This window comes from Scomber scombrus, chromosome 12 (genome assembly GCF_963691925.1).
Source record: "Scomber scombrus chromosome 12, fScoSco1.1, whole genome shotgun sequence".
NCBI lineage: Eukaryota > Metazoa > Chordata > Actinopteri > Scombriformes > Scombridae > Scomber > Scomber scombrus.
This window is the reverse complement of record NC_084981.1, coordinates 28,071,488-28,086,487: the sequence shown is the minus strand read 5'-3', so window position 1 is coordinate 28,086,487 and position 15,000 is coordinate 28,071,488. Positions and strand designations below refer to the sequence as shown.

Below are 15,000 nucleotides of genomic sequence, written 5' to 3'. Positions count from 1 at the left end.
CTCTTTTCCTCCTTACTCCTTCCTTTCTTCCCTTCCTTCCTTCCTTCCTTCCTTCCTCCCTTCCTCCCTTCTTTCCTTCCTTCTTTTCCTACCTCTCTCCTTCTACCCTCCACCCCCCCTTTCTTCCTTCCTTCTGTCTTTCCTTCCTTTCCTTCCTCCCTTCTTTCTTTCCTTCCTTCCTCCCTCCCTTCCTTCATTCTTTCCTCTGTCCTTCTTTCCTTCCTTCCTCCCTTCCTCTTTTCCTTTCTCCCTCCTACTTTCCTTCCTTCCTTTCTTTTGGCCATCCTTCCTTCCTTCCTTTCCTTCCTCCCTTCCTTCCTCCCTCCTTTCCTTCCTTCTTCCTTCCTCCCCTTCCTCCTTTCCTTCCTTCTTCCTCCCTTCCTCCCTTCTTTCCTCCCTCCCTCCTTACTCCTTTCCTTCCTTTTTCCCCCTTCCTTCCTCCCTTTCCTCCCTTCCTTCCTTCCTTTCTCCCTCTTTTCCTTCCTTCTTCCTTTTTCCTCCCTTCCTTGACTCGAGGACAACAGGAGGGTTAAAATATTGTAGGTATAAAAGCTACAATAAAAAATACCTTTAATGTTCAGGTTTATTTAAATAAATGGGTAAACGAGTATAAACAATGATTAAAACTGCAGCTGAAGTTCACTGGAAACACAATAAAAATGTCTTTTCTCTCTCAGGCTGCGTGTCATAAGGAGCGTCACGTATCCCAGAAGGGCCGTTTCCTTCATCCACGACGTTCTGACGGAGGTGCTGACGAGCTGGGCCGAGCTTCCCACACTTCCACTTTAACGAGGCGCTGTTCAGACCCTTCGAGCACATCATGCAGCTGGAGCTCTGTGACGAGGGACAGTGCAGGGACCAGGTACGGGACGCCACTCAAGATCTTCTCTTTTCTAATGTTAATAAATCATCGATAAGTCAAACTAGTTTCATATAAACCTTTGTAGGGTCAAATATATTTTTTTCTTACTGAGCTTTAATTTTATGTTTTACAGTCTTATACCAAACGGTTTAGCATGTTTTCAAAACATCATTTGTTTAAAAACTGTGTGAACAGATGAAAAATTAAACTCAACTTCAATAATGTCTCCAGTTTATGGAAGAGTATTAAGGCCACTGAAAAAAAAAAACATTTTTAAGGAGGATTTTTTTTTTTGTGAGGATTTTTTTTTCATAGGTAAAAACTTTTTTTAAACGAAATCCTCCATAAAATTTAAAAAAAAAATCATCCTTAAAAAAAATAATTAAAAAAATCCTCCATTAAAAAAAATTTCTAAAAAAAAATCCTCCATAAAAATTTTTTTAAAACGAAATCCTCCATAAAAAAAAAAAAAAAAATCCTCCCTAAAAAAAAAATCCCCCTAAAAATTTTTTGTTGTTTTTGTGCAATATGCCTCTTACTAGTAGTTAAATAGATTTAGCTTTTGACCAGATATCATGACACAAAGTCAAACCTCTACCAGAGCACCTTTATTCTACCACACAGTGTTTTTAGTGACTTCTACCAGAGCACCTTTATTCTAGTGACTTCTCTCTGCTTCCTCCCTGCAGGTGATCACATCGATAGGTGAGCTGGTGGAGATGTGTTCCCCTCAGATCTTGTCAGGATGGAGGCCTCTGTTCAGCGCTCTGAGGACCGTCCACAGCAGCAAGAGCGACACCAAAGACTACCTGCTGGGAGAATACTCCATGGGTCCGTCTCACTTTTACTGCTCTGAACCAACACGTGATATTAAAAAAATGAAAATGCAAATGAAAGATTAGAATTGCTATAAAAAGTGCTTTAACCTTCGTGTCGTCCTCCCGGGTCAAATTTACCCCGTCTGTTTTATGTTCCTTCCTTCCTTCCTTCCTTCCTTCCTTCCTTCCTTCCTTCCTTCCTTCCTTCCTTCCTTCCTTCCTTCCTTCCTTCCTTCCTTCCTTCCTTCCTTCCTTCCATCCTTCCGTCTGTCTTCCCTCTCTCCTTCTCTCTTTTGTTCCTTCTTCTCTCTTTCCTCCCTTCCTTCTTTCCTTCCTCCATCCCCCTTTCTTCCTTCCTTCTGTCCTTCCTCCCTCCCTCACTCCTTCTTTACTTCCCTCTTTCTTTCTTTCCTCCCTTCCTTCCTTCTTTCCTCCCTCCCTCCTTCTCTCTTTCTTTCCTCCCCCCTACCTTCCTCCCTTCCTTCTTCCCTCTGTCCTTCCCTACTTCCCTTCCTTCCTCCCTTCCTTCTTTCCTTTCCTCCCTTCCTTCCTCCCTCCTTCCTTCCCTCTTTCCTTCCTTCCTCCTTTCCTTCCTTCTTCCTCCCTTCCTACCTTGACTCGAGGACAACAGGAGGGTTAAAAGAGCTCAATCATAAGCGCAGGAGAAGAGACGTGTTTTAGGACATGATATTGTGTGATAGGAGATGTTTAGTGGTGTAAAAGCTAATAAATACACTCTCTCTGCTCTCTGAGACATTAATCAAGGTTTAATCACATTTATTGATCAGTCAGATCCACTATTGATGCTTTTTATAACCCTCCTGTTGGCCTCAGGTCAAGGAAGGACAGGAGGAAGGAAGGGAGGGAGTGAGGAAAGAAGGAAGGAAGGAAAGCAGTAAGGAGGGAGGGAGGGAGGAAAAGAGGAAGGAAGTAAGGAGAGAAGGAAGGGAGGAAGGAAATCAGGAAGGAAGGTAGGAAGGAAATCAGGAAGGAAGGAAGGGAGGGAAGAAGGAAGGAAGGAAAGCAGTAAGGAGGGAGGGAGGAAAAGAGGAAGGAAGTAAGGAGAGAAGGAAGGAACGAAGGAAATGAGGAAGGAAGGAAGGGAGGGAAGAAGGAAGGAAGGAAAGCAGTAAGGAGGGAGGGAGGGAGGAAGGAAGTAAGGAGAGAAGGAAATGAGGAAGGAAGGTACGATGGAAATAAGGAAGGTAGGAAGGGAGGGAAGAAGGAAGGAAGGAAAGCAGTAAGGAGGGAGGGAGGGAGGAAAAGAGGAAGGAAGTAAGGAGAGAAGGAAGGGACGAAGGAAATGAGGAAGGAAGGAAGGGAGGGAAGAAGGAAGGAAGGAAAGCAGTAAGGAGGGAGGGAGGGAGGAAGGAAGTAAGGAGAGAAGGAAATGAGGAAGGAAGGTACGAAGGAAATAAGGAAGGTAGGAAGGGAGGGAAGAAGGAAGGAAGGAAAGCAGTAAGGAGGGAGGGAGGGAGGAAAAGAGGAAGGAAGTAAGGAGATAAGGAAGGGAGGAAGGAAGGAAGGAAGGAAGTGAGGAAAGAAGGAGGGGAAGAATGAAGGAAACATTAAAGAAAGAGGGAGGAAGGAAGGAAGGAAGGAAGGAAGGAAGGAAGGAAAGAGGGAGGAAGGAAAGAAGGAACAGTCAAAAGAGATGGGGAGGACGACAGGAAGGTCTGATCTGTGCTTCAACATTTGGTATAAACACATTTTATGAGGAGAGGATGTAGAATATGAGCAGTATGTAAAGGGTTAAAGAAGCTGTCTCTTCACTCATAAAAATGCAACTCTCTATTTTTCCTTTTTTTACTCATTCCTTCCTTCCTCATCTCCTCTTTCCTTCCTCATCTCCTCTTTCCTTCCTCTCCTCCTCTTTCCTTCCTCTCCTCCAGGGAAGTCCCAGGCTCCGGTCTTTGATGTCTTTGAAGCTTTCATCAACACTGACAACATCCAGGTTTTTGCCAACGCCGCCACCGACTACATCATGTGCCTCATGAAGTTCGTCAAAGGCTTAGGTTCGTCTCGAGATGTTACGTCTACGAGCATTTAGAGGATTTCATGTTTTTTTTATTTTCTCTTCCTGGTATCGGGCCGTAAAAACTGGGCCTTTTGATTTAAGGCGCTCATGGCATGAATGTTCAGTTTGTATTTACATCACTTTTTTTTTTTTTTTTAATACTTGAGATGAGAGGAGGAGGGGGGGGGGAGGGGAGGGGGGGGGATTTATGCATGAGTAAACACAATCACTTATTTTCTTCATATTTCTGCAGGATCATTTTTTCCGTTAGATAATATAGAGATATAGATTTTATAGTTTAATACTCGACATATCTGGGACAGACTTTTGTTTATCTGACATCGATGGGAACTTTTAATTGCGTCACACTAAGAAGCTTTTCTTTTATTTACATAATATTTAGTATTATTTAATATTTGGAGCAGATTGAGGAAAGTAAAGTAGAAAGTTTATCGACCTCCTTTATTCAATACTGTATTGTTCCTTCTTTCCTCCCTTTCTTCCTTCCATCTGTCCTTCCTCCCTCCCTCCTTCTCTCTTTCTTTCCTCCCTTCCTTCTTTCCTCTGTCATTCTTTCCTTCCTTCCTCCCTCCCTTCCTCTTTTCCTTTTTCCCTCCCTCCCTCCCTCCCTCCTTCCTTCCTTCTTTCCTCCCTCCCTTCTACCTTCCTTCCTTCCTTCCTTCTTTCCTTTCCTTTCCTCCCTTCCTTTCCCTCTCCTTTCATTCCTTCCTTCCTCCCTCCTTTCATTCGTTCCTTCCTCCCTTCCTTCCTCCTTTCCTTCCTTCTTCCTCCCTTCCTTCCTCCTTTCCTTCCTTCTTCCTCCCTTCCTTCCTCCCTCCCTCCTTTCCTTCCTTCTTCCTCCCTCCTTCCTCCTTTCCTTCATTCTTCCTCCCTTCCTTCCTTCATCCCTCCCTCCCTCCTTTCCTTCCTTCTTCCTCCCTTCCTTCCTCCTTTGCTTCCTTCTCCCTCCCTCCCTCCCTCCCTCCTTTCTTTCTTTCTTTTTTCTTTCTTCTTTCTTTCTTTCTTTCTTTCTTTCTTTCTTTCTTTCTTTCTTTCTTTCTTTTCTTTCTTTCTTTCTCTTTTTCCTCCTTTTTCTTTCTTTATTCATTCCTTTCTTTCTTGCTACTTCTAGTTCTTTCTTTCCTTCTTTCTTTCCTCCTACTTCTTGTTATTTCTTTCTTCTCTCTAGGTGGATAAAATATATAATATGTATCATTATTTTGTGGTTACACCATTTGACATTTTCAGGAGCATTCAGTCTTACTTTTGGTAAAAAAAAATTACATTTCATCATTAGATGATCATCATTTCATTTTAACATTTCCATCCCTTCATTCATGGCTGCAGAGTCTCAGTGTTTAACCCTCCTTGCTCTGCTTCCTGTAGGAGAGGTGGACTACAAGGAGATCGGAGACTGTGTCCACGTGTCTGGTTACAGCTCCACAGATCTCTGCCTGCCTGCTCTCGACTACCTCCGCAAAATGTTCCCAGGTGTGTTTTTCACTCTGAGATCAATTAACCACACATACTCACTAAAGCTCTTCATTGATCACACAAGATTTTAACCTCCAGACTTGAATATTAATTTTTCTTTCTACGCTGAATGACAGCTGCTGGCTAAGATCTACAAGATGCCGTCCAAGCCGGTGTTCCTCGGCGCTCGGCTCGCCAGCCTGCCGATGAGATCGCAGGAACGCTCGATCAGCAGCTGAGGACGGGATGGACTGTATCCTGCAGGAGTTCGATGATGACACAGGTCTCTTCTCCTTCCCTTCAATCAATCAATCAATAAAACTTTATTTATACAGCAGCTTTTATACAGGTTAGTGTAGTTTAAAGTGCTTCACAGCTTCACAAGACAGAACAAGTGACGACATAAAGAGAAAGGAATAAAACCAAAGATTAAAAGACCAAATAAAAGAATTTAAATATATAAATAAAGTATGTAAAATGAATCTATAAATACATTAAATAATTAGATAAATAAGTAAAATAAGAGAATAAGAAAAAGTTTATGAAAAGATAGAATAAAACTAGGTTAACATTTGTGTCCTCCCGGGTCTGTTTTGACTGTTCTTTCTTTCCTTCCTTCCTTCTTTCCTTCCTTCCTTCCTTCCTTCCTTCCTTTCCTTTTTTCTCTTCCTTCTTTCCTCCCTCCCTCCTCCTCTCTTTCTTTCCTCCTTCCTCCTTTCCTTCCTTCCTCCCTCCCTCCTTTCCTTCCTTCTTCCTCCCTACCTTCCTTCCTCCCTCTTTTCCTTCCTCTTCCTCCTTTCCTTCCTTCCTCCCTCCCTCCTTTCCTTCCTTCTTCCTCCCTACCTTCCTTTCCTCCCTCTTTTCCTTCCTTATTCCTCCCTTCCTTCCTTCTCTCCCTCTTTCGTTCCTTCTTCCTTTCTTCCATCCTTCCTTCCTCCCTCCTTTCCTTCCTTCTTCCTTTCTTCCATCCTGTCCTTCCTCCCTCCCTTCCTTCCATCTTCCTCATTCATTTGCACTCTATGTCCTTTAATGATTTTAAAGCAAATCATTATTTTATGCTGCAATCTTATTTTTAATACTCAATATTATAATATTTTATTCTCTCTTTCTATGTTTCTGTACTTTGTTTTTATTATTAGTGTGTGTGTGTGTGTGTGTGTGTGTGGGGGGGGGGGGGGGGGGGGGGGGGGGGGGTATGTATGTGTTGGATGATTGGGTTTTATTTTTATTTCTCAAATTCCATGTTTTTTCAATTTTTCTGTTAAATGTTTTCTTTTATGTAAAGCACATTGAGTTGCCACTGTGTATGAAATGCGCTATATAAATAAAACTGCCTTGCCTTCCTCGCTTCCTTCCTTGACTCGAGGACAACAGGAGGGTTAAATTAGATTTTTTTAAAGAAAAAAATAAAAGTAAAATTAAATAAAAGACATTAAGTTTAATAAAAAGATTAAATAAAAGTAGGTTAAAATAGATTAAAAAAGACAAGAAAAGTAAATTTAAATAGCAAGTGAAGTTTAATAAAAGCTGGACTAAAACTAGGTTAAACAAGAGATTAAAAGACAAAAGAAACAGATGAATAACATCTATAAGAAGATAAAACTTATAGAATAATAAGAATTATAATAGCATAAAATGAAATAGAAAAAAATAAAAGGATGGAAAATGTAAAACAAATGCAATAAAATAGAATAAAAAGACTATAAAATAAATCAGTTCTTAATCCAAAACCAGACTGAACAGGTAGGTTTATGAGTTACCTCTTAAATATTTCGACCCTTCTACCTTCTCTACCCTCTCTCTACTCTCTCTTTAACCTCCTCTGTTTATCTTCGGATCCTGCAGGTTTGATCCAGGTGTGGATTTTGTTACTGGAGGCAGCTCACAGCAGCCGTTTCAAACTGTCCTCGTCAACATCAGCCTCCAACCCTCGATCTGCTTTTCACTCTGCTCAGAGAAGTCACCAACATACCAGGTAACACACACAGCTCCCTCATGTTATATATATATATATATATATATATATATATATATATATATATATATTATATATATAATATATATATATATATATATATATATATATATATATATATATATATATGTTTAAGGGACTAATGAGCTTTTAGGGTTAAATATTGGATGTTCTTCATTTCCCAGGTGTGTCACATGATCCCTGTCCCACTAATCATGTGTTTCCTATGTCTCTCTTTCTTCCATCTTCCAGGTCCGGGTTTCGCCATCTTCTCCGTCATCCAGCTGCTGCTTCCCGTGATGTCACTGTGGCTGCAGCGTAGCCATGGCGACCACTCCTACTGGGATGTGGCGGCGTCCAACTTCAAACACGCCATCGGCCTGTGCTGCGAGCTGGTGGTGGAGCACGTCAACAGCTTCATACACTCAGGTGAGAGAGGTGAGACAGTAGTGCATTATATATATACTTTTTATTTTATTTTATTTTTTTTGTTATGTCCATGTGGTTTAGTCAAATTTAAAGGGGTTAAAATGTGAAAATAAATGTATGAATAACTTGCACCACATTCTTTTTTTGTGGACCCAGCATCAAATTCCTGCTTTTAATCCATTTTGAGAGAATATATTAGAGGATTATGGCAAAAATGTCTAAGTGTGTAACCATAAAAACTTTGTACCAAATAATTCAACTTGCTTAAAAACAGTAAATTGTCAATAAAACACCATATCAACTAGTTTGGCATGATCTTACATTATAACTTTTTATATTAAATAAAGGTAATGGAATACAATTGTTCTACATATTACATTTACTCTGGTAACCATGGAGATCAGGAAACATTTACATTCATTTTAAATGAAGTAATTATTAGTATAAGTCCACTTAACCTTCCTGTTGTCCTCGAGTCAAGGAGGAAGGGAGGAAGAAGGAAGGATGGAAAGGAGGAAGAAGGAAGGAAAGGAGGGAGGAATAAGGAAGGAAAGGAGGGAGGAAGGGAGGAAGAAGCAAGGAAGGATGGAAGGGAGGAAGAAGGAAGGAAAGGAGGAAGGAAGGAAGGAAGGAAGGAAGGAAGGAAGGAAGGAAGGAAGGAAGGAAAGGAGGGAGGAAGGAAGGAAGGAAAGAAGGGAGGAAGGGAGGGAGGAAGAAGGAAGGAAAGGAGGGAAGGAAGGAAGGAAGGAAGGGCGGAGGAAGGAGGAGGGAAGGAGGAAAGAAGGACAGAGGAAAGAATGAAGGGAGGAAGGTAGGGGGGAGGAAAGAATGAATTTGCTCACCTTGCCGACCTTTATTTATCACTGACTCTAATATATTATCGCTTGCCATTACTCGTTTCTTAGTTCAATAGCTGCGACTCAAGCATGACAAAAAAAGGTTTTTTCTCTTCCACATATGAAGCCGGTGTCAGTGGGTCAGAGTCTACTTTAGGTCACCGTGGTTACCAGGGGTTACAACACCGGTCGGGAGAAGAGGCTTCATGTTATTGATGTTATTGTTCGTCTCGTGTACGAGGTGAAGTAGAGCAGTGACTGATGGCCTGTTGTTACTCCCACTGTCCTCTTTACCCTGATTAAATGGTGGCTGCTCCACCTCTGTCCCATCTGTGTGTGTGTGTGTGTGTGTGTGTGTGTGTGTGTGTGTGTGTGTGTGTGTGTGTGTCCTCCCCCCCTCCTTACAGATATCGGTTACGAGTCTTTGATCAACCTGATGTTGAAGGATCTGTTCAAGCTGCTGGTGGCCTGTGTGTCTGAACCTGCGGAGACCATCTCCAGAGTGGGCTGCTCCTGCATCAGGTGACACACACACACACACACACACACAAACACACACACACACACACACACACACATCCCTCCATTTCCCCTAGAGAGTTGGTAGTTATTTCTTTCTTTTTGCAATGAGCCAAGATGGTTTAATTGAGACAGAAGTGCCACAAAGAGGAGGGAGGTAGGAAAGGAAGGAAAAGAAGGACAGAGGAAAGAAGGGAGGAGGAAGGAAGGTAGGAGGGAGGGAGGGAGGGAGAAAGGAAAAGAGGAAGGGAGGAAGGAAGGAAAGAAGACAGAGGAAAGGAGGAAGGTAGGGGGGAGAAAGGAAGGAAAGAAGGACAGAGGAAAGAAGGGAGGGAGGAAGGAAGGTAGGAGGGAGGAAGGGAGAAAGGAAAAGAGGAAGGGAGGTAGGAAAGGAAGGAAAAGAAGGACGGAGGAAAGAAGGGAGGAAGGAAGGAAGGTAGGAGGGAGGGAGGGAGGGAGAAAGGAAAAGAGGAAGGGAGGTAGGAAAGGAAGGAAAGAAGGACGGAGGAAAGAAGGGAGGAAGGAAGGAAGGTAGGGAGGGAGGGAGGGAGGAGAAAAGAAGGGAGGAGGAAGGAAAGAAGGAGGGAGGAAGGTAGGGGGAGGAAAGAAGGAAGGGAGCAAGGAAGGGAGAAAGAAGGAACAGTCAAAACAGACGGGGTCCATTTGAGCCAAGATGGTTTATTGAGACAGAAGTGTCACTCTGTATAATTTTGATACGTACAAAAAGAGATATAAGTCTTTGTCTAAATAAGTGATCCAGCTTCTGGCACTCATAGGAAATAACAGATATTGAAACTGCAAGAAAATTGAAATTATCTCACAAATGATTCAGCTCCAGTTTGTGCTGGTTCTTCTATGAAAAGCTGCAGGAAGTCTCTGATTCTGGGGCAAACTCTCCAACTTTTAACTGATTCTACAAAAACACCAAAGCTAACAATGACTTGATTCTACTAACGAGGATTGTGTGTGTGTGTGTGTGTGTGTATCCAAGCCTGATATATCTTATTTATCTGTGTCGTAGAACTCCTGTTATTATCCAAAAACTACTTAAAACATGTCAGTGAGCCACAGAGCTGCACTGGGAGACATGACACTGTTATATTCTCTATTTTAATTTGACTCAGTCTCTCATACACTGCTAAATGTGGATTTATTAGCAGCTGCAGCTGAAAATGGCCCCTACAATTACCTCATTTCTTTTCTACAAACTGCAGTGACCTGCCAATAAAAAGGTTAAAAAGGTTTTAACACAATCACTGTTTTCTTTTCTTTTTTCCTACTCCTCTCCATCTCTCTGTGCAGGTATGTGTTGGTGACGGGAGGCCCAGTGTTCACAGAAGAAATGTGGAGGTTGGCCTGCTGCGCTCTGCAGGATGCTTTCTCTGCTACGTTAGAGCCTGTCAAGGTACACACACACACACACACACACACACACACACACACACACACACACAGAGAGAGAGTCACGCTAGTATTTAAACATTAAACGGCATTTTCTATAAGCTCTCATGTCGTGTCAGCAAACACTAACATGTAAACACGGCAGGAGAAAAAAGCAAAATGAACAAATATACATGAATAGAAACTCTCTCTCTCTCTCTCTCTCTCACACACACACAAACACACACACACACACACACACACACCAGTCCTCTGTAGTAAACCACATAATCCATCCCCGATCTGAAGCTGCTGGTGAGGACAGAAGTAATCTAAAAGCATTTGCTGTTAATACTGTCAACATGCTGACACTCCACATTAAGCCTGATAACCTCAGGTAACCTCACACACACACACACACACACACACACACACACACACACACACACACACACACCCATTGACACAGTCCTCCTCGCTGTCAGGGTTTTATTCTGTTCATCTCTCATCAGTCAATTAAACTGATTGAAGTAAAATGAGAAAGACACAAACGCTGCTTTTAAAGCTTTACCGTCCTCTGTAGTTCACACAAGTCGATCCACTACAGCTGGTATTTATTTATTTATTCATTCATTTATTTTAACCCTCCTGTTGTCCTCGAGTCAAGGAAGGAAGGGAGGAAGAAGGAAAGAAAATAGGGAGGAAGGAAGGGGGGAAGAAGCAAGGAAAGGAGGGAGGAAGGAAGACAGAAGGAAAGGAGGGAGGAAAGGAAAGATGGGAGGAAGGTAGGAGGGAGGGAGGAAAGAAGGAAGGAGGGAGGGTGGGAGGGAGAAAGGAAAAGAGGAAGGGAAGAAGGAAAGAAAGAAGGACGGGAAGGGAGGAAGGTAGGGGGGAGGAAAGAAGGAAGGGAGAAAGGAAAAGAGGAAGGGAAGAAGGAAAGAAAGAAGGACGGGAAGGGAGGAAGGTAGGGGGGAGGAAAGAAGGAAGGGAGAAAGGAAAAGAGGAAGGGAAGAAGGAAAGAAAGAAGGACGGGAAGGGAGGAAGGTAGGGGGGAGGAAAGAAGGAAGGGAGGAAAGAGAGAGGAAGGAAAGAAAGAGAGGAGGGAGGGAGGAAGGTCCATATGACCCCATTCACCCTTTCTACTCATTCTTCTCAGTGCTGATGACTGTTTCATGTGTAGATGAGCTATCTAGTGGCGCTTTTCCACTACACAGTTCCAGCACGACTCGACTCGCCTCGGTTCTTTTTGCGTTTCCACCAGGGATAGTACCTGGTACCTGCTACTTTCTAGTACCTGCTCTGGTGAGGTTCCAAGCGAGCCGAGCCGATACTAAATGTGATGTCACCAGACTGCCGGCCACTGATTGGTCAAAGAGTCACTGGAAGAGTCATGAGCCGTCCCACACAAGAATCAAACCCGGAATTTTTAAATACTGACAGCAGCGTTACCATAGTTACAGCCATACAGCTCAATTTTCTTGCTTTGTGTGTGACAGAAAGCCTCATACAGCAGCAAGTACACCACTGCCTCCATGTCCTCCATTGTTTATGTGTTTGTGTCGCGTATAAAACGAAGTCACGGCAGTTTAACGGAGCCGTGCTATGACGACCCCGCCCACGTTGAGTAGGTACTTTTTTTTAATGGAAAAGATCGTTCCTGGTGTCGAGTCGAGCCGAGTAGTGCTAGAACTGTGTAGTGGAGAAGCGCCATAGCTCAACAAAAGCAGCCGTACAACAACCTTGCATGAATAAAACTTAACGATCAATCAGAAATATCAGTAAAGAAAAGAGCAAACATGAAGAAGTAAGTCAGTGTGAGCCTTAAATGCTACAGAGAACGTAGTGGTATAAAAAGGTCTCTGCATGCAGTTCTGCCCTTTCCTTCTTTCCTCCCTTCATTCCTCCCTTCCTTCTCGCTTTCTTTCCTTCCTCTCTCTTTCCTCCCTTTCTTCTTTCCTTCCCTCCTTCCTCTTTTCCTTCCTTCCTTCCTTTCCTTCTTCCCTTCCTTCTTTCCTCCCTCCCTCCTTCTCTCTTTCTTTCCTCCCCCCTACCTTCCTCCTTTCCTTCCTCTTTTCCTTTCTCCCTCCCTCCCTCATTCCTTCTTTCCTCCCTCCCTCCTACCTTCCTTTCCTTCCTACCTTCCTCTTTTCCTTTCTCCCTCCCTCCCTCATTCATTCTTTCCTCCCTCCCTCCTACCTTCCTTTCCATCCTCCCTTCCTTCTTTCCTTTCCTCCCTTCCTCCCTCCTTTCCTTCTTTCTTCCTCCCTTCTATCCTTCCTTCCTCCTTTCCTTCCTCCTTTCCTTCCTTCCTTCCTTTCTCCTTTCCTTCCTTCCTTCCCTTCCTTCCTTCCTCCCTCCTTTCCTTCTTTCTTCCTCCCTTCCATCCTTCCTTCCTCCTTTCCTTCCATCTTTCCTTCCATCTTTCCTTCCATCTTTACTTCCTCCCTTCCTCCCTTCCTTCCTTGACTTGAGGACAACAGGAGGGTTGAGGTTTCTTTTTTGTACATTTTGTTGCTGTATAACTGGTTAGAGTCGTTTTAACAGGCGATGTCACCAACTGTATTCAGTAAACTTGCTGTTATCACTCAAAAAGCTTAAAAGACATTAACAGCTAAACTTCAAAGTTTAGTGACTTGTTTCAGAGTTGAATAAAGTAGCTGACTGTGTGAAGTAGGAAGTTCAAGAAGTCGTTGGGTTTAATTGACTTCTATTATTTAAAAATGAATTTCCAAAATGAATCAAAATCACTTAAGAAAATAAACAACTGTTGCTTTAAAAGTTGGATATCGGTGCATATGAGACATTTTTCCAGCCTCCTCGGCTCTGTGAGAAAAGAAGAAGCTTCGTTTAATTAGTTAACGATGTTTCCTGCTGTGTGAATGTGATGTTTCAGGTCTGTGATCACAGATTTAAGGTAGAGTCTCAGCAGGAAGCCGAGTCCTGCTGTTCCCCTTTCAGCTACGCAGCGAGCTGTGTGTGTGTGTGTGTGTGTGTGTGTGTGTGTGTGTGTGTGTGTGTGTGTGTGTGTGTGTGTGCGTGTGTGAGAGAGAGTGTGTGTGTGGGAGTGTTTTTGAGTGTGTGTGTGTGAGAGAGAGTGTGTGTGTGTGTGTGTCTGTGTGAGAGAGAGTGTGTGTGTGGGAGTGTTTTTGAGTGTGTGTGTGTGAGAGAGAGTGTGTGTGTGTGAGAGAGAGAGTGTGTGTGTGTGTGTCTGTGCGTGTGTGTGTCTGTGCGTGTGTGTGTCTGTGCGTGTGTGTGTGTTAGTGAGAGAGAGTGTGGGTGTGTGTGTTTGTGAGTGTGTGTGTGTGAGAGAGAGTGTGTGTGCATGTATGTGCATGTCTGTGTGTGTGTGTGTGTGTGTGTGCATGTCTGTGTGTGTGTGTGTGTGTGTGTGTGTGTGTGTGTGTGTGCATGTGTGTGTGCGTGTATGTGCATGTCTGTGTGTGTGTGTGTGTGTGTGTGTGTGCGTGTATGTGTGTGTGCGTGTATGTGCATGTCTGTGTGTGTGTGTGTGTGTGTGTGTGGCATGTCTGTGTGTGTGTGTGTGTGTGTGTGTGCATGTCTGTGTGTGTGTGTGTGTGTGTGTGTGTGTGTGTGTGTGTGTGTGTGTGTGTGCTCAGCAGAGGTGACATCGCCAGGCCATTTTATCAGCAGACGTTGTGTGTTCCTGCAGTTCTGTGGCAGCTGCCTGACTGACTGCAGCTAAGCAGCTTTACAGCTTAGAGCCACATCTGTGCGTGTGTGTGTGTATATGTGTGTGTGTGTTAGTATGCTCGTGTGCGTTTTAAGAGAGATGATGATGATGATGATGATCTTAACTGCGACTGACAGATTTTCTTTGTTTCCAGAAAATACCATTTCAAGACTTTCAATAGACACAAAAATGACTTTTTGCTTATTTTTTTTCGCTGTTATTTTAACATTTTGACCTCATGGTGGCGCTATAGAGGTAAACTCAGGTGGTCACCAAAGTTACTAAGATTCATCCTCTGAGGAATATGAATATATTTACATGACAATCCATCCAATATTTAACCCTCCTGTTGTCCTCGAGTCAAGGAAAGAAGGGAGGAAGAAAGAAGGAAAGGAGGGAGGGAGGGAGGAAGGAAGAAGGAAGGAAAGGAGGGAGGAAGGAAGGAAAAAGGAAGGAAAGGAGGGAGGAAGGAAGGAAGGGAGGGAAGGAAGAAGGAAAGAAAGGAGGGAGGAAGAAGGACAGAAGGAAAGGAGGGAGGAAGGAAGGGAGAAAGAAGGAAAGAAAGGAGGAAGGAAGGGAGGAAGAATGAAGGAAAGGAGGGAGGGAGGAAGGAAAGAAGGGAGGAAGGAAGACGGAGGTAGGTAGGGGGGAGGAAAGAAAGAGAGAAGGAGGGAGGGTGGAAGGACAGACGAAAGGAAGAAAGGGGGGATGGAGGAAGGAAAGAAGGAAAAGTCAAAACAGACGACAGGAAGTTAAAGTTGCTTGTTAAAGTAAAGGTTTCTCTTTAAAGCATCAAGTGAAAATGATCAGAAACATTTTCTTCGTACTTTAAGCCTCTTTGTTCTCTTTTAGTTCTTATAGTGAAACAAAACTTACAGATAAAAAAAGGCGATTTAAAAAAAAAAAGACATCAGTGCTCTAAATACTCTTGTGTTCATCTCTGTTGTTTTTTTAGGGCTTAAAGATTCACGTCTGATCTCAGTTTAATATATATCTCAAC

At 43.1% G+C, this 15,000-nt stretch overlaps 1 protein-coding gene across 1 annotated transcript in view; it reads left to right on the top strand.

The window, feature by feature from the left end:
• The window catches only part of arfgef3 (ARFGEF family member 3), a 55,202-nt gene that overhangs the window by 24,961 nt on the left and 15,241 nt on the right, over positions 1–15,000 (top strand). The window contains 14 exon segments of the mRNA XM_062430452.1: positions 678–713; positions 715–771; positions 773–862; positions 1,552–1,693; positions 3,573–3,695; positions 5,084–5,175; positions 5,177–5,188; positions 5,308–5,406; positions 5,408–5,453; positions 7,016–7,047; positions 7,049–7,145; positions 7,398–7,574; positions 8,818–8,932; positions 10,232–10,334. Of these exon segments, the coding sequence (XP_062286436.1) occupies positions 678–713; positions 715–771; positions 773–862; positions 1,552–1,693; positions 3,573–3,695; positions 5,084–5,175; positions 5,177–5,188; positions 5,308–5,406; positions 5,408–5,453; positions 7,016–7,047; positions 7,049–7,145; positions 7,398–7,574; positions 8,818–8,932; positions 10,232–10,334 (1,221 nt within the window).